The following is a 24,052-nucleotide window of genomic DNA, read 5'->3' on the forward strand; positions in this document are numbered from 1 at the left end:
CATTTTTGTTCCAGATTATAGTTCATGTAGAATACATAATTCATAAATCATAATGAAATCAGATAAAATGTTATAGCTTTTGTCAGCATGAACATGAAACTGTACAAGGTGTTGAAAAGAAATAACAATTATGAAGCTGTAACTTTGGATTAGATTTACATTAACCATTGTGAACATAAATACATTATGTTACATGTAATTTTAAGAGTACAACAGCATTCTTTGCCTAGTTGATAATTCATATATTCTTTAGGTACCAGGGGCAAATGAATAGATGAAGCCACTAATTAAGGTTCTTGAAATACCTCTCAAAACATTGTTCTTCTTTGCAATACTTGGATATAACTTTATACACTTCGATTAATAGCCTTGGGAATCGGCTTGCAAAGTATTCATTGAATCCTTCCGGAACAGTTCCCACAAGTTCCTGAAATGCAAATAAAAATAGATGAGTTCTTAGAACTATTTAACTATTTCGAATCCTATGTCGAGACTTATATATCTGTATACAATTTGAATCCAAATATATTGATACAATATTTTCAGTGATAGACAAAATCAAACAAAAAGAGTATGTATATGTTAACAAGGATGGTTTCAACAATACATAGTAAAAGCCAAGCATACCTAAGCTGAATGAATGTTACCAACCAAACACAACCAAATTTTAAAATGAAGATAATGCTTTAGTCTAGGAAATGCAAATCCAAGAAAGAACCTGGATTTCTTGAGGCAACTCTCTATAATGATTTAGCTTGTTCCTCATGACGCGCAACAAGTCTCGAACACTATCATACTTGTACCGTCGATATCGACCAATGTTAGTAAGAAAGGCTGGTTCCAACTTTTCGTCCCATTTCGCACCTAATGCGACTGTAGCAATGCTTTCTAATGCGTTCAGAAGAACAGAATTAGTCTCCCTATCTTCTAGTTCCACTCTATCACTGGCATCGCGTAAAAATGACAGTCTCATTTCTGGACTCCAAAAAAATGGATGGTGCAATACTTCAATTGCCTTTGGCCTGAAAATAAGGGAAATACTTTCGTAAAATGAAATTGAAGCAACAAGCACAACATACAAGTGAAATCCAATGAATGAGAAGGATCAACCTTATATCAGGGTTAGGGTTCAATAAACTAGAAACTAGATCTTCTGCTTCTGGAATGAACTCCACTAAGAAAAGATCCATTCTGTTTTTCACAATATTAACATCGCGTTCAAGCCGTTCTCCAAATGGATGTCTCCCCCCAGTCATGCAGAAAAAGAGGACACAACCTAAGCTAAATAAATCTACGGCCCGTGTTTGGCGTCCTTGACCAAGTTGTTCTGGTGCTTGCCAACCTGAACTGCCAGCTCCTAAATTAAGTCAAAAGAAGAATGATTAACTTGTTAACTCAATCATATAGACAAAATCACGTAGCACTAGCTGAAAACGTAAGAAGTGAATGAATAGTATTCTAGACCACTTTTTATTTCTTTTTGGGAATAAGGAAAGGAAACTTATTGAGACATCCTTATGTAGATAAAAAATATATGGCTAAGACCAAAATAATTAGCAACTCCTAAGATTGCTAATTGCTACGTCAACTAAGATAAGCTCCAACTATGCTAAGACATAATTTGATGTTCAACTGGCAAATATTGGAAAATATTCATTGTTTTTCGAGTACTCACCAGTAGCATTATGACCCAAAGCAGACATATCTTCAGGGAGGCGTTTGCTAATGCCCATATCAGAAAGCTTTGCACACAAGGATCTTTCCTTGATTATCAAAACATTTTGGGGTTTCAAATCACGATGTATTATTCCTAGTTCATGCAAATGAACAATCCCAGAAACGACATCTCTGTGTTGCAATAAAGAATTGAAAGACTGTTAATAATAATATATATAATATACTCTACATAGAAAATGCACAAGCATTTGTCTCTAATTAGAAATGAAGACCTATCTAAACCTTGAATGAAACAGATCGACTACAATTATCCACAATTAAAACTAAATTGGACCCTCAAATTTAGTAATCTATATAATCTTATTCACTGCTATATAATGTTGCACATTGCCTAGGAACAATTTGACAAGTTCTTTTCCATGTTGGATGAAATATAACTTGTAATTTCAAGTAACACCTACTATTATTTTTTTGTATAAAAGAAATTAAATAAGAGGATCCTCATAAGGATTAAAAAGAAAAAATAAGTTCTATAAGGATAAACCATGTAATAACACATGCAAAATTCATATGGCATAATACTGACCTCATCAATTTCAGTAATAGAGGTGATGGATAGCCATTGGCTTTCCACAGACCATGCATATTATCCTTCCCCATATCAATTTGGGCCTCAATAGAAGACTTGAAAGCTTGGTTCTTCCTAAACAGAGGGTTATCTGATATATCCGAATAAATTTGAATAAAATCATCCAAGCTGCATGTACATCGTTCCAGAGCAAGGTAAACAAAATCTTGATCATATTCTACCCCATGCCATCGAACAATGTTTGGGTGATGATCAGATACAATCAGATTTTGGATTTCTTTGTATGCTACATCATGATGAGTCTTGACCAAACGCTTGACAGCAACTGCCCGACCTTCATATATTCCCTCAAAGACAATGGTGCCATTGCTTCCCTTAGCAATTTCTTTATTTGACACAAGCAGTTTACCAACCCTGCGTCCGTCAACACCTTGGTCAATTTGGTTAAATTGCATCCACCTGCCTGCTTCTATGTCGAGATCCTTTTGCATCAGCACATCCTCATCTTCGGAGGACAGATGTTTTTCCTTTTTGTCAACTGCTACATTGTTCTTTCCTGACTTTCGTGTCTTCTTTTTCTTAGCAGGCAAAATTTTCGATTCAGACTGGTTTTGATCCTTTGGCGTATCTTTACTTTTAACCACTAGAGTATAGAGGACAAAGCCCAAAACCATAAGCATCATAAAACGTAATGGTGTTGACCATTCATGCATTCGGCTTGGATAGACAATTTTTGGTTTCGGGGAAGGCAAAGAATTTGGTATTGGCAAAGGAAGCATCATATTACCATCATCGATATTTAATTTTTCAAAATTTGCTTGTGAAGGAAGCATCAAATCCGACGCAGGCATCAAAAGCATATTGTTTTCATGATCAGAACCAGGTAACCTTTCAGTGATTGAGGGTTCTAGTATAAAATTCTTACGCAAGCGAAAGACTGGTTGGATCTCTTGACATGGATATGGCATCGCAAAACCAAGCTCACCGACAGAAACATACTCATCATCGGCATCAAATGAAGTATGTTGGCATAATAATACAGCCTCGAATTCGGATACAGTCATAGTCCACAAAACTACTCCTGAACTAGGACCAACAGATCGAAGAGAATAATCTGTCCTAAATATCTTGAGTAGCAACTCCGGCGAATTCAGCTCCGTAGGATTAGCAAGATCCTTTTTCTTTGTTATAAGGATATCTGTATCACTCTTCTTGTCATCACTCCAAGATGTAGAAGAATTATCAGAATCAGACATACTATGGGTTTGAACGATCCTTCCGGTTTTAGCATCAACTTCAAACAAAGTGCTTCTCTTGGATCCAAGTGTAACTGCTCCATCATCTGAAAAGGTAGGTGTACGAGCAACATATTCTGCAATTGATTCTGAGATTTTCTGCAAACATGATCAACTAATCAAGGGACCGTTGCGCGCACTATTCATCAGGGAAAGAGACATAGATAAACATGGCCTCGAAAAACATAATTTTGCCATAACAATAATTCTATAAATAGGGTGAATTTCAAGAAATAGTCAAATTCAGGATATGAGTCATAAATCAGCACAAAATAAATAGTTTTACTTTTGAAAAATTACTGACTCAACTATTATAGAGTACAACTAAACCAAATACCATTTTACCAAAGTGTTTATCATGCATGTACAGTGACCAGTCATCCCCGCATTCCACAGACCCGCTGATTCTTGCTGTAGATCTGTTTTCTTTACCGCTATCCTTGTGAATAGGAGCTTGATATGAATGGTAGATTGGAGATCCAGTTGAGAACGACCATATCACTCTTGTGGGGCCATTCTCCTGTTTGTCCACCAAATACATAGTCCCATCTAAAGCAGCAACCAGTGCTGTAGTTGGCTTGCTGCCAAAATAAAGTGGCAGAAAAGGAATAATAATACTCCAATTAGTCTTACAATGCTATTAAGACTTAAAAACAGCACTACAGCACCATAAATTAGTTCAAGAAACCTAGGAAGTAGGAATCATTGTTCCTTAGCAAACTGTATCAGGTGCTTGAAATTATAAACAGTTTTGACTTTTGAGTCTTAAAAAAGAAGAGCTAATCCAAACACATTTGTAGTCAGGGTCATTAGCATCTACTTGTTTATTCAAATAAGCCTATAAACCAATTAAAGATATGATAAAATAAATACCAATCAGAAAGTCTCAGCTAACTTAATCAACATTCATGAGTTAAATTCCATACAGGAGAATAATGTATACCCAAATGAAAATGAAGTAAAGCAGTGTCATTAGAATATAATAAATATCTATCCAAATAAGCCCATAAACGAATTAACAATCAAACAACACATCAATCAGGAAGTCTCAACTAGCTTAATCACCAATCATCAGCTAAATCCCATATAGGAGACAAAATTATCTATACCCAGGTGACAAAATAAGTAAATTAGTGCTATTAACATACATCTATCTATTCAAATAAGTCCATAAAGCAGCTTATAAGTTATAATCAGATCATACTACAAAACACACAGCGCCCAAAGCAAAAATTGTCATCTAGCTTAATCACACCAACCAATCACAGACCGAATTTCATAGGAAACTATACAAAACAATATACCCAGATGAAAAAAGAAGTAAACTTGCGAAAGAAAAACGTGATGCAGTGGTGGGAATGAACTCACGGAGAAAGAGAGAGAAGGGATCGTGAAGATGATGGTGAAGGGAGAGCCTTGAGTTGTTGCTGCTGTTGAGGTAGATGATGATGGAGTTTGAGAAGAGGGATTCGTGAGATCGGTGGCAGTGGCTGTGATGATACATCATTGGAGCTGAAGAGGGTCACGAAGAATTGCAAAACGACAGCACAGAGAACAGAGAGAACGATAAGAATGTGACGATAAAGAGGTTTCATGAGGAGAATGTTATTAGTTACAGCTTCTTCCTTCACAATAAGAAAAGAAAAAGAAGAAAGATGATGTTTTTGAAGAAGAAGGGTTAATGGGTTGGTATGATTGACGAGAAGGGGGGTTTATGGTGCATCGAATCAAAGGGGAAGATTCGAAGCTTGTTCCGTATGAATATGATCCTTGCAACTGTTTAATGCATTGTTTTGTGTTTTGGGATCCCCCAACTCTCACAATAACCCATTAATCCCCAAACTTCAAACTTGGACTTCTCTCTAACTCACTTTTCTGTTTTCTCTTAATTAGCAGAGGTTACTTTTCCAACAATTTCGCCTTCTTTTCAATGAATTATTATTATATTTATAATAATAATATTAGATATTAGATTTAATCTCAAAATGTCAAAAAAAATATTAAGGTTAATTTATTTTAGATCTTTAATATATGATTGTTTAAAAATCTAAAAATGTGAATTTAGCGCGTAAGTAATTAATATTTAGCCAATTAATATTATTATTTTGCTCATACTCATAATGAAGATAAATTGATATCTTTTTTTATTTTGGTCATAAATTGTTATCTTAGATAGTGTTGATTGATTGTCAATGGACCATGGACAATAGGGGTGTGTATGAGTCGGGTGAAAATGGGTTTGATGTGATTTAGATCTGGCCTAAAATATATATTGGGTCTATTTATTAGACTCGAATCCGACTCTAGACCCGATGAAACTTATACACTTTCGGGCCACGATTATACCAGACAAAAATAAAGTAAAAACCGGGCCGTTAACATTACATTACCTTGCTACCTTCTTATAAGTTAGCATGTGAAAATATTCAAATTTCTAAGACTCTAGCCATTATTTGACATGGTAAAATTCACTTAGAAAAATATAACAAGAACTAACTATTCTCTAAAATTAAAGCATAACCATAATCAATACTAATATTGTCTAATAACACCAAATATTTAAATCAATACAAATAACACAATATTATGCATTAATTGGTCTAAAATCTTATGCATTTTAAACATAAAATATTAACTTATAGTTTTATAATAACTAATAACACAAAATATTAAGGTTTACAATACTTAAATTTCACATAAGAAAAGCCAGCATCCATCACTAATATCACAAAATATTAATGGTGTAAGATGACTGGGCCACCGAGCCAATTTCAGGTGACCCGAGCCATGCCTCGGACCCGACCTGAAATAATGACCGGATCTATTTTTGAGGGATTTGGATCCTTTAAAGTTTGAATTTCACTTTAGAGAGTAAAGTGTGATCTTCTACCCTTGAATAATTTCTCTTTTATATTTATTTTTGGCCCCACCTATAAAATCAATAGTGAGAGATTACATTTTACTCTCTAAAGTGAAATTCAAATTTTAGAGGATTTAAATCTATTTTTGGGACCCTTACCCGATCCTAGACCGGGTAAAATCACACCAAATTAACCTCTAAAATGTTTGAAGCCGGAGCAGGTCTTTGGAGCAGGCCGGGTCATGCACACACCTCTAATAGACAACATCAAATTTCAAAAGACAATAATATGTCATTGTGAATGTGACCCATTCTAAGTTTCTAACATGTTATTTAGCATAATTACTCATGAAAATTACATTATTAACAAAAAATTACCAATCCTTTTTATATAAATTTCTTAAATAGATCAAGCTTTTAAAATATAACAAGCGAACTTCCGTTTATTTATAAATATTGGTAACATTGTTTTTAAAAGGTCATTTTAGTACTAAAAGTTTAACAATAAAAGAACCTGAGTTCCGATCCGCGATAGATTGGGCTTAAAGCCCAAGAGGGTTCACAGTTTTTGGTAGGTAAGCCCACTCTACACCTACTACTACTTCAAAAAAAAAAGCGCAGAGAGAGCAAGGAAGGTGATTCAGTGAAGCACGGGTCCGTCGAGAACACAAACCTGAAAACTCCGGCGGCGAAGGAAAAAGTCCTTCGAGTTCCAACACTATTCTCTTCATAGTTCCGACTTCTCTCTGTTCCGTTCCGTTCACCGTTCAGCAAAGATGCTTCACAACAAGTCTTTCGTTAAGAAAACCAAAGCTGGCAAGGTCATGAAGGTATAACCAACTAATCAGCTAGCTCTAACCAACTGTAACTAACTAACTAACTAACTAACTCTAACTAGTTTGCCTTCTTTGCGATTGATTGCTTTGATTGCAGCAAGTGAGGGAGCACTACCTCCGCGACGATATCTACTGCGGCGCCCCCTTCTGCACCGCCTGCGACACCTCCGCCGCTCGCTTGGGTCCCTCCGCCTCCACTATCCTCGTCGTCGACACCAATGTCGTCCTCAACCAGGTCCTCCTATTCCTTTATTCTCAATTTGTTTATTCCTACTTTGGTTTAACTACAATTCAGCTCCTTAAAGATCAAAGCGCCTACAAATTAGTTAATTATTAGTTTAGGGTATACAAGTAGTGGATTATGTGATTGCTGATAGGCTTTGTTAGAATTAAGATAACAATAAGACATTTTAAGAGCTACTTTGTTAGTAAGATGATCTTTTAAGGACTAATTTGATAGTGTGTTCATCGTTGGGATGCCTTGAGAGAACGTAATTTCTTTTGTGACTCAATTGCCGTAACCGGTCAAATTGGTGGTATGATTTTTGTAACTTTTAGTGAAGTTATTGAATTGGAAATATTCATTGACAGATTGATTTGCTGGAGAATCCAGCTATCGACAATGTGGTGGTGCTGTCGGTTGTGCTGGAAGAGGTTAAGAACAAGAATATGTCTGTTTACAATCGAGTTAGAGCTATCTGTAGCAATTCAATGAGGAAGTTCTTTGTTTTCTCCAATGAATACCACAGGTAAATTTTATCTTTGGCTTTCTTGTTCTCTTTTTGTATTGCATTCTATCATGAAATTATTCTCCAAGCAGAGTATTAATATGTTTTCCTCAAGGGAATGAGTCTTTTTATTCGATGCTGCTAACATTTTTACCTTTCGTATGATAGCAATATGCTACCAATATTTGATCTTTTATTTCTCGTGTTTTCAGGGATACATATATTAAGGAAATGAGTGGAGAAACCAAGAATGATAGGAATGATAGAGGTTTGCTTTTTGGATGAGCTTTAATTTTATCCTTTGTTTGTTATATGCATTTTGGACTTTTGGCTGCCGTTGCATTTTTTCTCGCATGAAGTGCCTATTGGACAGAATTTCTTTGAAGTTGTAACTTAAGTAGTATTAATGCAGCTATCCGAGTGGCTGCTCAGTGGTATCAGAAACATCTTGGTGGTGCGGTAAAGGTTTTGCTTATAACCAATGATAAAGAGAACAAAAGGAAGGCTACTGAAGAGGGCATTCATGCAGAAACAGGTAAATGGACTAACTTTCATCTTTTGGCAACTGAGTTGCGAGTTGTACGTGTTAAAAATTCATTTCACCAATGTACTTCAGCTGTGTCCATGATAGCATCATTTAAAGCTAACAGTTTCTTTAATTGATTGTTCCGAAAAACCTACTTATTGTCAAGGCTTTTGTTTTCAGTTGAATCGTATGTCAAGTCTTTGGATCGACCAGATTTACTTGACCTGCTTGTACGGCCTTCATCAGAAGATGTAAACATGGAAGAGGTTGAAGATCTCAGACCATCGAAGAGGAAAATCATCTATACAGAGGTATCATGTTGATATCATTTCTTTCTAGTAATTCGTCTCTGCATATTTGGTCAAATTTACATGATGGGTTATTTACACTTGGAACTATCAGCATAAGCCAATGTCAGAAATTACTTCTGGATTGCATCGAGGAATATATCATCAAGGGAAACTTCGTGTGAACCGTTACAACCCATTTGAAGCATATGTTGGAAGTGAGAGCATTGGTGATGAAATAATTATTTATGGGCGCTCAAACATGAACCGAGCTTTTGATGGTGATATTGTGGCAGTTGAACTCCTGCCTCAGGACCAATGGCAAGAAGAGAAGAGTCTAGCTATTGCTTGTGAAGGTATGTTAATTGTTAGCCTATTTCTGCACTTGCATTCCACCTTTTGGCAGGCATACAACATAATTTTTTTCTTGGCAAAGTTCTTAAGCATTTCATTTCCTACTTAGGCCAAAAAAAAGTGAATTAAATAAAGAATGACATATGCTTTACATTACCTCCCCTTATTCACATATTTTAATAATTGCAGTTCCCCTAGTAAAGAATAGAAACAAATAACTTTGATTTGTTCTATTCCAAACTGCATTTAATTTGGACTTACTTCTTGAGATTGACAATACTTGGTCTATTTGTGTATCTTCATTTCTGAACATGCTTTCTGTTTAAGGATACCATAGAGTAATATTATTTGCTTGCAGAGGATGAGGATGAGGATGATGGTGTTCACCTAGCTCCAAATAGTGCTGATGATGCACCTAGAACTGTTCCCCAGCAAGGTTCTACTGGAGAAGTAAATACCGCACCAAGTCGCCCTTCTGGTCGTGTTGTTGGCATTATCAAGAGAAACTGGCATTCGTAAGTTTACTATCATTGTTAATTTATAGGAGCATGTCTGTGTTATTTGTGATTCGCAATTGGCATTCCATGAATTGGGAACTAATATCATTTCCTTCTATATTAATTTATCTTATTTAGTGTTCTATTATAATTGTCATCTATCATATTTGTGTGAATTATATGAAGTGTCAAAATAGTCAAGATAAAGATATGAACTTAATATACAAGTAAATTTCATTGCCTTTGCAGGTATTGTGGATCTTTGGACCCAATGCCTATGCCTGCAGGAAGTGGTGGTGTTGCTCATGCCTTATTTGTCTCCAAAGATCGCAGAATTCCCAAGATTCGAATACAAACCCGCCAGCTTGAGAACCTTCTTGACAAGAGGATTATTGTGGCTGTTGATTCGTGGGATCGTCAATCTCGATATCCATCAGGCCATTATGTACGAACTATAGGAGAGATAGGTGATAGAGATACTGAAAGTGAGGTATGCAATATTGGATTTCCATGCTTCTATTTATCTGTTTATTGAGATTAGGAAGTCAATGATTCTTCGGCAATATATACTTATGTGTCATGGTATTTAATGAAGCTACTGCTTATATTTATTTATAGGTAGATTTTACCCCCCAAAAAGGAAAAAGTTCTGTGATCACCCATGGGGCACCAGCTGTCTTTCTCATAACAACGTGAAATTCAACATTCGGGTGGTTAGATAAAATCAAATATAATCATTTTTTATTTGAGCATCTTCTCAAGCACCTGGCTTCTTTCCTATGGTCTCTGTAAATTACTTTAGTAAAATTATTAAAGGAAGTCTAGATGACCAGCCAGTTTGTAGTCAACAACCCCATTTTCACTCACCCTCTTTCGCAAAAAGGAGAGAGCATTCTTGTTTAGTTGTTTTTCTTGTTTTTCCTTATGTTGGTCATGTAGCATCTAGCATGACATAAATTATTAATAATATGCAATCTCTTTTCTTTTTGTACAATACAGGTTGTTTTGATAGAAAATGACATAAATTCAAGGCCATTCTCTTCACAAGTTCTAGCATGTTTGCCACCATTGCCATGGTCAGTCTCTGCTGAAGATCTGTCCAATCCAATCAGGCAGGATTTGCGTGGACTGTGTGTCTTCAGTGTAGACCCTCCAGGTATGGTTTTTTATTTATTTTCCCTCTTTATTAGCCTGCAAAGAGTGAAATATAACTGTATCACCCGAGTTATATGTTTCGTGTTCCCAAAGAAGGTTGTTGTATTTACCAACTTCTGTCATTGGTACTTCACTTCATTTGATCAATAACCATTTAAATTTATCTGTTTTAATTTGATTTGGAAGAGATGGCATAAGGACATTGTAGTTACTCTGCTTCTTGCATGCAGGTTGCAAGGATATTGATGATGCACTCCACTGTACATCTCTTCCGAATGGAAATTTTGAAGTTGGAGTTCGTATCCTTTGTCTCTAGAATTTGTACTGATGGTGCATGTAATAAGTTAAGAAAAAAGTATTCAAAATTTGCTTTTGTTGATTACTATAGTTGATGGATATTATGGTTCCATAATTTATATACACATATTTGAGATTTGCTTACATTTTGGTGCTCATACTGACAATTATAATTAGCATATTTGATTGGGTATTGTGTTTCTCTCTCCCTTCAAATTCTGGTAACATGAAATGCTTGTTTAGCATACTTGCATTCTATATTGATATATGAAGTATAACATTGTTACATTGTTTTGCTGTCCCAAAGTTTGGAATATTTGGAAGTTATTTATAAGGCCTTGCTTTCCAGAATAAAATCTCCCTGTCCTAACTGGAATAAGAAGTTAGAAAAAAATGCCTAAGAGCTTGCATGTCTAACTTCTTACTTAATGATACCTATGTATGCACCCTCTGTGGGTTTGGTTATCCTCCTAAACAGCATAATTAGTTTTTCCTCTCTCTTCCTTCTCCTTATTGTCCTCGTCTTTTATCGCTATTTAGTCTATCTATGTAGTTCATCTTTAGCGATCGTCTCTCAGATATTGCCGATGTGACAAATTTTGTGCATCCTGGTACTCCACTTGATGAAGAGGCTTCACAAAGGGGAACATCTGTCTACCTAGTTGAGAGACGGATAGACATGCTTCCAAAGCCTCTCACTGAAGGTGATATTATTTGACCTTTTAAATGGTTGGCTGATTTGTGCTGAAAATAAAATGGTTGCTGTGGTTATATTATTTTTTATGCCTAATGTTGATAGAGCCTTCATTTTGCAGATATATGTTCTCTTCGATCTGATGTGGAAAGGCTTGCATTCTCTGTGATATGGGTATGTGAAATCCCATAATTTGACCATTGCCCAAAAAAAAAAAAAGAGGGGGGAGGGGGGGAGAGAGAAAAAACACAGAAACAAACATAAGTTATTATAAATAATTTGGTCAGAATATTCTGATTATTATTGCACAATCTCCAAAATCCTTGGAACCTCTTTGGTAAAAGCCTAAAACCCTTTGACTGATGTCCACCATCAAACTTATCTATAAACATTCAATGGTAATAGTTTAAATCTTTCAAAGAAGGATGTCAACTCAAGCACTTTATATCATAGTATAATATAATTTATTGCAGAAAATAGAAAGGTTTAGCTAACATGTGCCTAAGATTACTATTAGTAAAAGGCACATGCTAGCTAAACCCTAAATAGAATTGCACTTAACCTATATGCATATGTTCAGGAAATGACACCTGAAGCAGACATTGTTTCCACCAGATTCACAAAAAGTGTCATTAAATCTTCTGCGGCGTTGTCTTATGTCGAAGCTCAAGCAAGGATGGATGATAGGTATGAATTTCTTTCTTACATTCTTGGTTTGGTGACTGCTGCGTGCTGACTGCTGAGAATGTGCCTGGCCTGTTATAATTGCTAATGAAATAACTGTACTGACTTGAGTGATTGTGATTCTCATAACATGAAATTGGGTTGAGTTGGAGACCTTTTTTTTTTGAAAAAATTAAATAAAAGTACCATGTAATTTTCAATGACTCCCTTTCAATTTTGGATGTGCTATATGATTCATGACAATTGCTTTTGTTGCCCTTCTTTTTGTTTTTTGTTTTTTCATTGTGCAATTTCTGATTTATGACTTGGTTATTATATTTTATTTGCTCTTTCTGCAGTCGTCTGATGGATCCAATAACTACAAATTTGAGGAATATGAATAGTTTAGCTAAGGTATGGAATTTATTTATGTAAGGTTACTATTTGCTTGTAACTTATAAGTATGATATTTACATGCTCTGTAAAAAAATTTTCTGAGAAGTATTTATTTTCTTTCAGAAAATGAGATTAAGGCGTATTGAGAGAGGAGCTTTGACTCTTGCATCTGCTGAAGTCAAATTTCAAATTGATACAGAAACTCATGACCCCCTTGATATTGGTATTGGTTCTTGCCTCTTTTATTATTTCTTGTTGGGACATGGAAGGTAGCCAGTCGCGTATTCTTCCAATTGGTTAAGAAGTTCTGCTGGTGCCCTTTGATTACTCATTCAGAATGAGTGCACCTGTCATATTGAGTTCTGTCATGTTTTCCAGGCATGAGAGCCAATATGTCCTTGTGTCTCAAGCCTCTATATCATTTGGAGTCCTAATTGGATTTAATTACTACTTTTTAGGGATATTGAAAGATTGGTAGAAGTTGGGGATAATTTGGTCTTGGCGATTTTTATACATACTTATTTTTATTTCTGATATTAATAGAATAATATTTGTTATTTGCAGGTATGTACCAGATTCGGGAAGCCAACCAAATGGTGGAGGAGTTTATGCTTGCTGCTAATGTTTCGGTTGCAGAACAAATTCTTAAAAGTTTTCCTCTATGCTCATTATTAAGGTTGTTTCCTGATCTGATTTTTTTAAATTAAGTTTTGGTATCTCAATATTCTTTTGGTATCTTTCTCTAGAACATGGTATGTGATATTGAGAATCATCACTTTCACAAGCATGTGAGGCTGTTGGTTAGAAATGCTAACCGACTTTACATATGAAAAGAAAGGTTAATTGCTATCTTCTAATTGTTTGTTGGTTCTTGTTCAGGCGCCATCCAACACCAACTAGAGAGATGCTTGAACCTTTGCTACGTACTGCTGCTGCAGTTGGCCTGCACTTGGACGTCTCGTCCTCAAAAGCATTGGCTGATTCTCTTGACCATGCTGTGGTAAATGGCTTTTCCTTGATATTTTTTATTCTACTTGTCCATTTTTTTTTTCCATTGACACTTCGGTTTGCACTTTTTATATATGATGATGATGTCTAGTTGTATTGCTTTTTGGCTTTGTTAGCTCAAGCATTTGATATATTTGATCTTTAAGGTGTTCTCTCTCTTATCCAAACACTTTTTCAGGGTGATGATCCTTACTTCAACAAGTTAATCCGCATTCTAGCAACTAGATGCATGACTCAGGTAAATTGAATTTTTATGAGATCTCAGATTTTGGGATTGATCACATAAGATTGAATTCTTGTTTTGCTTTTGTAGGCTGTTTATTTCAGTAGTGGGGATCTTACCCCTCCAGAATATCATCATTATGGGCTTGCAGCGCCTTTATATACTCATTTCACATCACCAATAAGAAGATATGCTGGCAAGTGTCTCTTGTAATTCGTTTATTCGGTCAAGCATGTGCCTTGTGCAATATAATGAGATTGAACAATTTTCCTTGCAGATGTCATTGTGCACAGGTTACTTGCTGCATCTTTAGGAATATCCAAGTTATCACCTGTATTTCAAGACAGGCTTCAGCTCACTAGTATTTCAGACAGTACGAAATCTCTTTTTATTGTCTTTTTTCTTTCAGCACCTTAATTGAAATTTTTGTCAGCATAACTATATTCGATACATATTAATGAATGTCTGGTTTAGATTTAAATTATCGGCATAGGAATGCACAGATGGCTGGGCGAGCCTCTGTAGAGCTCCATACCCTAATTTACTTCCGGAATAGGTAAGTGACATTGCTTTCCCTCCGTGCTAGGCTGCTACGGTTACTATCTAGTTGCAACTTATTCTTGACTTTACCTGTCTTTGCTCACGCAGACCGACTGATACAGAAGCTAGGGTGGTGAAAATGAGATCAAATGGATTCTTTGTGTTTGTTCCCAAGTAAAGTTTCTTATCTCTTTTGCTTTCTCATACATAGTCCATGAAACAATGGTTTTAAAGCTATAAAGCAGCATTTAATTTTGTTGTATTGTCAGTGAGTCGAGTCATTTATGATTTTAAGTTTCGCCTTTTCCCCCTCCGATCCACAGATTTGGCATAGAAGGGCCTATATATTTGACGCAAAAAGGTGAGAAGGGAAGTGGAGAATGGTATGTCGACGAGCAACAACAGAAAATAAAAAAGATGGATGGTAGCATTTCATACAGCATTTTGCAGACCGTCCAAATTCATATGGAGGTCGTGGAGCCGCAGCCTAATCGACCAAAACTTCAGCTTACTCTTTTATGAAAATACATTATTTGATGAACACATCAACAGAGCAACATATTGGAAATGAATTTTTGTGCCATGTTTGTGTGGGATAGAATTTTAGTGTTGTTACAATCCGTAGGAAACATGTAACTTATCCAATATATTCCAGAGGAGGTTATAAAATTATACAAAATGGTTGAACTCAGAATGTTATATGCATATCTTTAGAATTATCTCTCAGGAATAGTGGTGGCAAATTGTATGTGATCAGTTTGTGCATGTTATATATTTCAAGATCAAAATGTGTCACACCCTTGCTCCAAACCTTGTATATTTTTTATGATTCCTTTCTTTAATATTTTTCATTACAAATTGTTCAGAGAGAGGAAATTGAGCTGTAAGCATCTCTTTCTTTTCATTTTGTTACACTAAACTACGTGTCATTTAAGTTATCTATTAGGTTAAAGAGTTATTTGTCCTAAATAATTGAGCAAAACGTCATCTTAAATAATTGTGCAAAATGTCAATGTCATTTTTAACGTATTTTTCATTATATTTCTATGCTAAATATCTTGAAATTTCGATGTTTTCTCTTAATAACATCAAATACATGATTCAAGATCAATCATAACTATTCATTCTTAAATTTTTTTCTACATACATTCTAACAATTATAAATAAAAACAAATGCTTGTGTGCTTAAAAAGTATACAAAAATTTCTCCTCCTTAAGTTAATACATATAAAAGGGTGGTTGACCAGAGTGTGAGGGATATAGTTGCAGCACAATATGTCCACAAGGTAATAACTGAGGCCTCCTCAGTGCCTGCATCAAATAGCTGAGTCATGGTACCTGCACAATTTTATACCCACCATCCATAGTTATTTTTTATGTTGCTTATTTTTTATAAAATTAAACATCAATAATATATGAATTTAATTCTAATAATCTCACACTATAAGAATAATTCAATTGTATATTGTTATATCATTGAAAATAGCTAATTTTTACATTTATTATTTCAAAAATTATTTAAACTATAAATTTAATTAAATAATTGTGTAAAACTCTTTATACTATCATAATATAGATTAATAGAATTGACATTTTATAGGAAGTTATATGAAAAGGAATATCTGAATGCATGAAGAAACTTACAAATATTCATTGCGGGTGGCATGGCATACTGCATGACAAGGACATACTGAAACAAAGGATCTAATGGAAGAAACCCTAAACTTGCAGCTCCTCTCACAATGTAAAGTCCAATTGAAGGTAATAAGAAAAGTCTAACTAAGACCACACTAATCAGTGTCAGTGGTTCTATAGTGGATGATTTCATGCCTGCAATAATTAATTATGTTACATACCAAAATATTAGAAAGGAAATATATTAATTTTGTTGAATATATTAATTTAGTTTCATGATTGATAATAAGGTAAATAATAGAGTAGAAACTACAAATATATATTCACCTAATAAATCATTATGCATGGGATATCTTATTAGATGTTATATATAATTTTTTAGAGAAAATAATAAATAGGTATCTGACTTTTTATTTTCAAGACAAATAAGATATTGACTAATTAAAAAAACAAAAACGTCGCTCACCTTCTAAAACGCGAGATATTTAAGTCTTTTCAGTGATCGATTTGTCTTCATATTTTAGAAGGAGAAACTTAAATATTTTGTATTTAAAATGTCTTATTTTCAATTAGTCAAAAATTTATGTGTTTTCGAATTAAAAAATTAAGGACGTATTTATTTTTTCTCTGTTTTTTAATAGAAACCTATTTTGAGCATTTTTCTTGTGGTGATGAATAATATCCAGTACCTTGAGTAAGGTTGCCACCAAGCAAAATGGTGATGCAAGGAATTGTCCCTTCCCTGAGAATTATAGGTATAATATAAGTGTATGCTACAAATTAAAAGCAATAATAATAGACAATAATATTATTGAGAAATAATAATTGGTTTAATTTTATGAGAAAATATAATGCAAAATACAAACCCTAGCAACTGAATGGTCTCTTGGATCACTCTCAATGGAGCATCTTCTCCAATTATTAGGCTCCTGAGCCAGTCAACCCCACCAAAGATGAAACCTAAAAACTGATCATATATTTAAAAGGGTAAAAAATAAAAAATATCTCAGGATCATATCTAATTCATTAATCACTACACAATTAAAATAGAGTAAACCCTCAAATAATTAAGAGTATATACCAACTTCGTCCTAAAAAATTTCACATCGAACATTTTCGTTTTCAAAAAAATGTTATTAGGTTAAAGTCTCTAAATTTTATAAAAATAAGATATATCGGTCCTTTTATCTTATTTTTGAAGACCTACTTATTCAAATAAAAAAATGAACTCAACTATAATAAAGACTTATATATCTTATTTTTATAAAATTCAAAAATCTCAATGTAATAAAATTTTCTTGAAGATAAAAACGTTGGACACAATTTATTAGAAACTTATTTAAGTATATACTCAATAATTAAATTAGTATACTAGTGAATTATAAATATTGATCAAAATAATTCCTAGCATACATTTTTAACAACTTTCATTTGAATTTTTATATTTTCTTTTAGCCAAACTTTAACTTTTATAAACTAAACTAGTTCCACATGTATTTAATTATATTTTTAAAATACTAGGACTATTATTATTAAAATAGAAGAAGGAACTCACTGTAGCAATTGTTGGGGGTGACAATAGTTCTGACACTATTTGGCTCACAGTTTCAACCAATCCTTGCCAACACGATTGTGGAACTTGGTCTAGAATCTACACATTTAGATTTAGATTCATTTTATAATGTAGAAATTAATAAGCTTTTGAAATATATATATATATATATATATATATATATATATATATATATATATATATATATATATATATATATATATATATATATACTACTAGTTATGCATTATGCATGTAAGTATAAAATAAAATAAAAAAATTAATAAGCTATGCATTATTACAATTTGGTTCTCAGTGTCTCTGTTTGTGTTTTGATTTTGATTCCCTTTGAGAAGGCTTGTTTGTGTGTTAGCATCATCATAGTTTTTGTTGGGAATCTTCAAGATTTGAGCAGCTTCCCATGCCTTATATTTCATGGCTCTGTCTCTTACTAATTGGTAAGTAAAGGTCCAAATGAATATGCCACCAACCTACAAATAATAATTACACATACATGAACAAAGAAAAATCTAAAGTTACTTTATTTTGTTTTTCTTAATTACTGTTAAAATAATTAGATAATATTAAATATAAATAAATATATAATTATATATGTTACATGTATAAGTTATGAATATTAAGTTAAAAAGTTATTATCGATTTATTATTATTACCTTTTAATACATTATCCATTTTATATCCGTTCTCTATTTTAGTTATATTTATTCCAATTAACTACTTCATGTGAAGTTGATAACTGAGAGTCGTTATATGACAATTTAACAAAATCTATTAAATTATTTATCGACTCTTAATTATTAATTTTACATGAAGTTAACTGTTCATCTGAGTTTTCACATAATTTTAAAAAAATGAATAATTAGTTTAAAAAATGAAGGAATTACCGCCAAAGAGAAGGAAGCATATGCAAGTGCTCTGACTCTGCATTTTTCTCTTTCACCAAATGGACCTCCTTTTTCATAACATATTGCTGGGATTATTACAACTGGAAGATTACCCATATTACCTGATGAACCATGAATTATATCAATATTTTGTTAATTATTTAAATTATTTTGTTAATTATTTGATTCATTAAAACTTTATATTCTTTTAGTTTTTCATAAAACATTTTCAATTTGTTATTCTTTAATCCATGCCTTTAGTAAATAAAACTCATTATATATATGTGTATCAATGTATGTATACATTAGATAGATCTTTATTTTTTAAAATATACTTTAGGAACATATATAAATGAAAGGTTTTCAGATTGAAGTGTATGTATGTGATGAAAATGAAAACATACAAATACAAATGAAAAAAAAAATACAAATGCCAAAGCATACCATAATATATAACTTTGATGCAATGCTACCTGTTGAACAAGCAGCAATAATAAGGCCTTCAACTTTCAAGCTTGGCTTTAGTAATTTTACAATTAACCACCCAAGAAACCCTCCAATTACAAAGGTACATCCAATGTTAACCGGCATAAACCACCTGCATTTTCATCAATAAACAAATATAAGTTTTACATACATAAATTTTACCATAATAATAATAAGAATTAAATTTTGATTCACTATTAGTATAAAATAGTTTTACACTCATGTAACGCTACACATAAGTAAAAATAACTACCTTTTACATTGATCACGTAAATAGTCATCTAAAAAAATAAATGTAATTGCACAATTGTGTAAAACACTAAAATACTTTACACTGTCAGTACATTAAAATTAAACTCGTAATAATAATTGATACAACAAATTTTTTTAAGTAATTCTAATCAATGGTAAAATATATAATTCTTTTTAGGGATTGGAATTTTACAACAACAAAACTTTGTCTCTCTGATTAAATCAACTACTATATGAATTAAATAACTCGTTGTATCCTGTTATAAATCATATTTGAACTTGGTTCGATTTAACTCAGATTTTTTCTTATTACCTTATATAAAGTATGTAGCTTTTTCTCTATGTCTAAATATTAAACTATATCTCGTTTGATTAGATAATAACTATCTTCTTCTCGCTTATTTAAACCACTTAAATAAGATTTCATCAAATTTTTAACAATAGATATGGTTCCAACTTATATATTCACCTATTCTTGTTACTTATTTGAATCATACAAATTTATATTACACTACATTTATGTTCATATTCATGTTCATCCTTAAGAGCTAACAATCAATGCATACCATGATATCATATCATCAAGAGAAACACTCCTTGCAAAACTTGCAAATATAAGTGATGGAGTGAATGCAATGAACACAAGCTGCAAAAGGGTCAAGCAAAATAATGTAAACGAAAATCAATGATAAAAAGAAGAAAAAAATACATCTTTTTCTTTATAATAAAAAATTATTCAATAAATTAAACGAGTATTTATTATCTATGATTGATACATCTATTTGATCATGCGTTACATACATTACTATTTTGTCTCTTTAATTTGAAGGATAATCCAAACAGGAAAAAAAATATAGTTAAATTGAATCTCAGTGTTTTTTTTTAGCATTTTAAGTGCATTAAAATCAAACCATTTATTATAAATTAAAAATTTAATTATTCTGTTATTTTTTATAATTTTTTTAATTAGATTCTTATATTATTTTTAATTTTATAATTAGTTTTTTAATAATATAAATAATATTAGAATTAACTAAATATTTTTTTACAAATTAAAAGTACTTATAATTAAAAACCTAATTAGATTTTTGACCACATATATTTTAGAAGAAATATTCTATTAATTGTAACGTTTTTAACATAAAAATAATCTAATTATAAAATTAAAAGTACAGATTTAATTATTAAAAAATATAAAGATCTAATTAAAATTTTATAGGACTAAAGAATAATTAAACTTAAGTTAAATTTAAAATTGAAACCCTAATGGCTTTGAAAATTAAATCCAGATAGCATGTTCTCTCGTACCTTGTTCAAGGATCTTCGAAAATTTTCTGAGAGAAAATTATCAAATTTATCAGATGCCATATAAACTCCCACTGCACTCACAAGTAGGACTTGAATAATTGGATTACATGCCACCGCCAATAGTTCCCAAAAACCCATTTTCTATATATAAAAAAAATTATTAATTATTTATTTGCTTCTTCTTTTTTGTGCTGATGATGATGAGAATGATCTCCTTCAATTATAATAATGTCACAGTTGCAGTTTCTGATCTTCATGCACACTGAAAAATAATAATGTGAAAAGAGAGTTAGTGATGATATGTGAAAATTATAAATCTAAGATAAAAATTTCAAAAAATCAATTAAAAATTGCCAACAAAAAATAATAAAGTAGGATTGCTGGTTTTTTTTTTTTTTTTTGAAAAACCATCAGAAATTAATTCAGAAAAGGGTGTATAATTGTATGAAACCTGAAATTCAAGGTTGAAAGAGAGAAGAGTGTTTTACGATTCATGTAACGAATTCAATTGTTTACAATGGTGAGTAGTTAGATGCATCACTATTTTCGCGTTAAACTCATGGACTCAGTTTACGCCTATATTTTTCTTTTCTTTTCTTTTCTTTATAATTTACTTATAAAAATATTTTTTATACATTAAACTTAATTATTAAAATTATATATATAATTTAAATATTTAATTTATTTTTAGTATATATATATATATATATATATATATATATATATATTAATAATTGACTAATAAATTATAACTCAAATGGCATAGTTTTCTTATACTCACTTAAAACTACGATTTTTAAAAGATGCTTAGTAAATTAGTATATTTTAATTTAATTTGTATATGATTAGTAAACAAAAAAGGTACCCAAATAATTAATATTATAATTTTTTAGTAAGAAATCAAGGAATTAATGTATTGCTCATATTTTTAGTGAAGATATCACTTATCAGCACTGTTTATTTGTGTGTTTTATTTGTAAATATTTTGTTTTGAATTTATAAAAAGAATTAAAATTAAAAAAAGTATTAGTTTATCTTTTATAGTAGCTAACGTACTCTCTTCTTTTTTTTTCTTTTTTTTTTTAAATTAGTCGATCTCAAAACACCATTCATGATGTTGGAGAGACAAAATGCTACTCTTAAAGAGTAAACACTATTCATTGATATACAAAAAAAAAACACACACACACACAATTCGTTGAGCTTGAAAGCATGCAAGTGTTCTAAAACGTTTAAAAAAAAAATCCTATATTATATATATATATTCTAAAAAGTTTTAAAAAAAATCCTATATATATATATAGAGAGAGAGAGAGAGAAGGAGGTGTTCTTTAATTTAATAAAATTTGAAGGTAAAAATAAAGAGAATTATTCTTTAATTAATTTAATAATATTTGAAAGAAAAAATACAACCGTGTTCAAAATTTCAATCCTAATTATTTAAGTATTATATCCTCCCAATTAATTAACGGAGAATTTTAGTATACAGAGCAAAAGTGGTACAGATTTAAAGATTTGTCTACACCACACTTTTTAAAGTCATACTTTAAACTGTAACTCTTCATAAAGAAAAGCGTCACCTAATGGAAAAAAGTAAATTAGAAGATTTAAGAGAAGAAATAATCAAGTTATCAAAATTAATAGATCAAAAATTAATGATTTTAACTAATGTTAACTGTAATGACACCGAATTCTTAAAATCAATACAAAATGATTTTTCTCAAAATCTTTATTTTACTATAAGTTTTATTGAAGGACTTCAAAAACCTGAAAAAACTTATTTTTCACACGGAATTTCTAAGAAATGTTACCATGGAAATGATTCCCCACATCTTTATCATACTTTTAACCCACAATTAAATTCTATAGTAGATATGCTTGAAGAAATATTAGTATCCATAAAATTTCAAAGAAATAAAGAAAAAGAGAATCCCAAAGAAGAAAAATTTCAAAATATAATTAACATAACAGATCTAAAAGTAAAACCACCACTAAAATTATGAATATTGAAGAAAAATTAGAAGAAGTTACAATGCTTTTTAAATAATTAAAAATGGCTCAAGAAAATAATATTATGGAACAAGGATTTCAGATAGAAGAAGAATTAGTAAATTCTAAAAATATAGAAAATGAAGAACACATCCTAGATTATTCAAGTGACGAAGAACCAGCAATTCCAATACAAGTAAAAAATGAAGCTGGAACATCTAAAGATAACCAATCTCAATATAAATGAGAAACAAGTTTTGATAATTATGCTTTTAAAAAAGGGTTTATAAATAAAGATTCAAAATATACAAAAATACCATCAAAGTACGTTCCTAAAATCCAGGAAATGGAAGGAGAAAGAATGCTTGATTTAGACTGTAAAAAGAATGAAAAAGAAATTTTCGAAAATTGGTTGAATTCCTTTTTATTAGAAGCTTTTACTAATCCAAAGCTTAGTGAATTGTCTGGAAGAGATATTTGGAATTACATAGGATTTCATACTAAAGGAACTATAAGAGATTATATGACATCAATAGAAAACCAAATAATAGAAGATTTAGCAACAAAAATAACAGCTTATGATAAGATATTATATATAATGATGATTCTATATAAAGAATTTTTTGGAAAAAATATTATAGATCATAAACAAGAAGTCTATAATAAAGAATATCAAGAAGCAAAAAACCATTTAGCTAATATCCAGATATATGATCTATGTAATGTGGAATCTTATATATGTGAATATAGAATACATTATTACAAATTAAAAGAAGAAGATAAAAATCATTATCTTACCATGTATATAACAAAACTTCCATATCCTGCTAACGAATTTATAATGGGAAGATTTATAAGAGAAATAAATAGAGGAACAATTGAAAATAATTTTGGTGGAGCAACCGCTGCAATAAGAGAGGAAATAAAAGAACGTTGTATGCAAGAAGCAACTCAAAAAAGATTTGCAAATATAATTAGAATCTGCTGTCAGGATAATGAAGAGATACCCCAAAAATATGGGCTTAATAAAAATTTTCAGAGAAAAAGAAAATATCAATTTAGAAAAAGAAAATACTATCCAAACTGGAGAAAAAAGAGGTATTTTAGAACAAGAAATAACAATAAAAACAAAAGGCAAAAAAGTGACTATTGCCCAAATAAAAAAGAAAACTGTAAGTGTTGGTATTGTCAAGAAGAAGGACACTATGCAAATGAATGTCCGAAAAAGAATGATAAAAAAGATCTTACTAAACAAATAGAAATTGCTAAGTCTTGTTTTATGGAACCTTTAGAGGAATCT

General features: G+C 31.7%; 3 protein-coding genes across 4 annotated transcripts; 1 reads left to right on the forward strand and 2 right to left on the reverse strand.

The window, feature by feature from the left end:
- Positions 1-21: 21 nt before the first annotated feature.
- LOC112797394 (serine/threonine-protein kinase/endoribonuclease IRE1a) lies at positions 22-5,483 on the reverse strand. 2 transcript variants are annotated; one of them, XM_025840316.3, is made up of 7 exons: positions 4,930-5,483; positions 3,907-4,142; positions 2,264-3,660; positions 1,676-1,848; positions 1,111-1,357; positions 719-1,022; positions 22-427 (listed from the first exon to the last, which is right to left on the reverse strand). In XM_025840316.3, exons 2-7 carry the CDS (start codon positions 3,940-3,942, stop codon positions 284-286), a joined length of 2,301 nt encoding a protein of 766 aa, XP_025696101.1. In that variant the 5' UTR covers positions 3,943-4,142; positions 4,930-5,483; the 3' UTR covers positions 22-283. The 2 variants fall into 2 exon arrangements, with proteins under 2 accessions (XP_025696101.1, XP_025696093.1); XM_025840308.3 differs by having other exon boundaries at positions 3,899-4,142.
- Positions 5,484-6,959: 1,476 nt separating this feature from the next.
- On the forward strand, positions 6,960-15,435 carry LOC112797407 (exosome complex exonuclease RRP44 homolog A). Its single transcript, XM_025840323.2, has 24 exons — positions 6,960-7,251; positions 7,355-7,492; positions 7,849-8,006; positions 8,198-8,253; positions 8,398-8,520; positions 8,692-8,822; positions 8,914-9,154; positions 9,511-9,667; positions 9,899-10,139; positions 10,649-10,805; positions 11,035-11,103; positions 11,680-11,805; positions 11,917-11,969; positions 12,376-12,482; positions 12,818-12,872; positions 12,978-13,077; positions 13,419-13,530; positions 13,734-13,854; positions 14,041-14,100; positions 14,176-14,281; positions 14,363-14,458; positions 14,560-14,641; positions 14,734-14,799; positions 14,949-15,435. The coding sequence occupies exons 1-24, from the start codon at positions 7,198-7,200 to the stop codon at positions 15,145-15,147; spliced, it is 2,808 nt and encodes a 935-aa protein (XP_025696108.1). The 5' UTR covers positions 6,960-7,197; the 3' UTR covers positions 15,148-15,435.
- Positions 15,436-15,838: 403 nt separating this feature from the next.
- Positions 15,839-20,901, reverse strand: LOC112730661 (protein PIN-LIKES 7-like). The gene is made up of 10 exons (XM_025780834.1): positions 20,764-20,901; positions 20,022-20,101; positions 19,191-19,315; positions 18,718-18,839; positions 18,115-18,303; positions 17,816-17,911; positions 17,127-17,227; positions 16,950-17,002; positions 16,270-16,455; positions 15,839-15,963 (listed from the first exon to the last, which is right to left on the reverse strand). Exons 1-10 carry the CDS (start codon positions 20,899-20,901, stop codon positions 15,839-15,841), a joined length of 1,215 nt encoding a protein of 404 aa, XP_025636619.1.
- Positions 20,902-24,052: the final 3,151 nt, after the last annotated feature.

Source organism: Arachis hypogaea, chromosome 1, assembly GCF_003086295.3.
Source record: "Arachis hypogaea cultivar Tifrunner chromosome 1, arahy.Tifrunner.gnm2.J5K5, whole genome shotgun sequence".
NCBI lineage: Eukaryota > Viridiplantae > Streptophyta > Magnoliopsida > Fabales > Fabaceae > Arachis > Arachis hypogaea.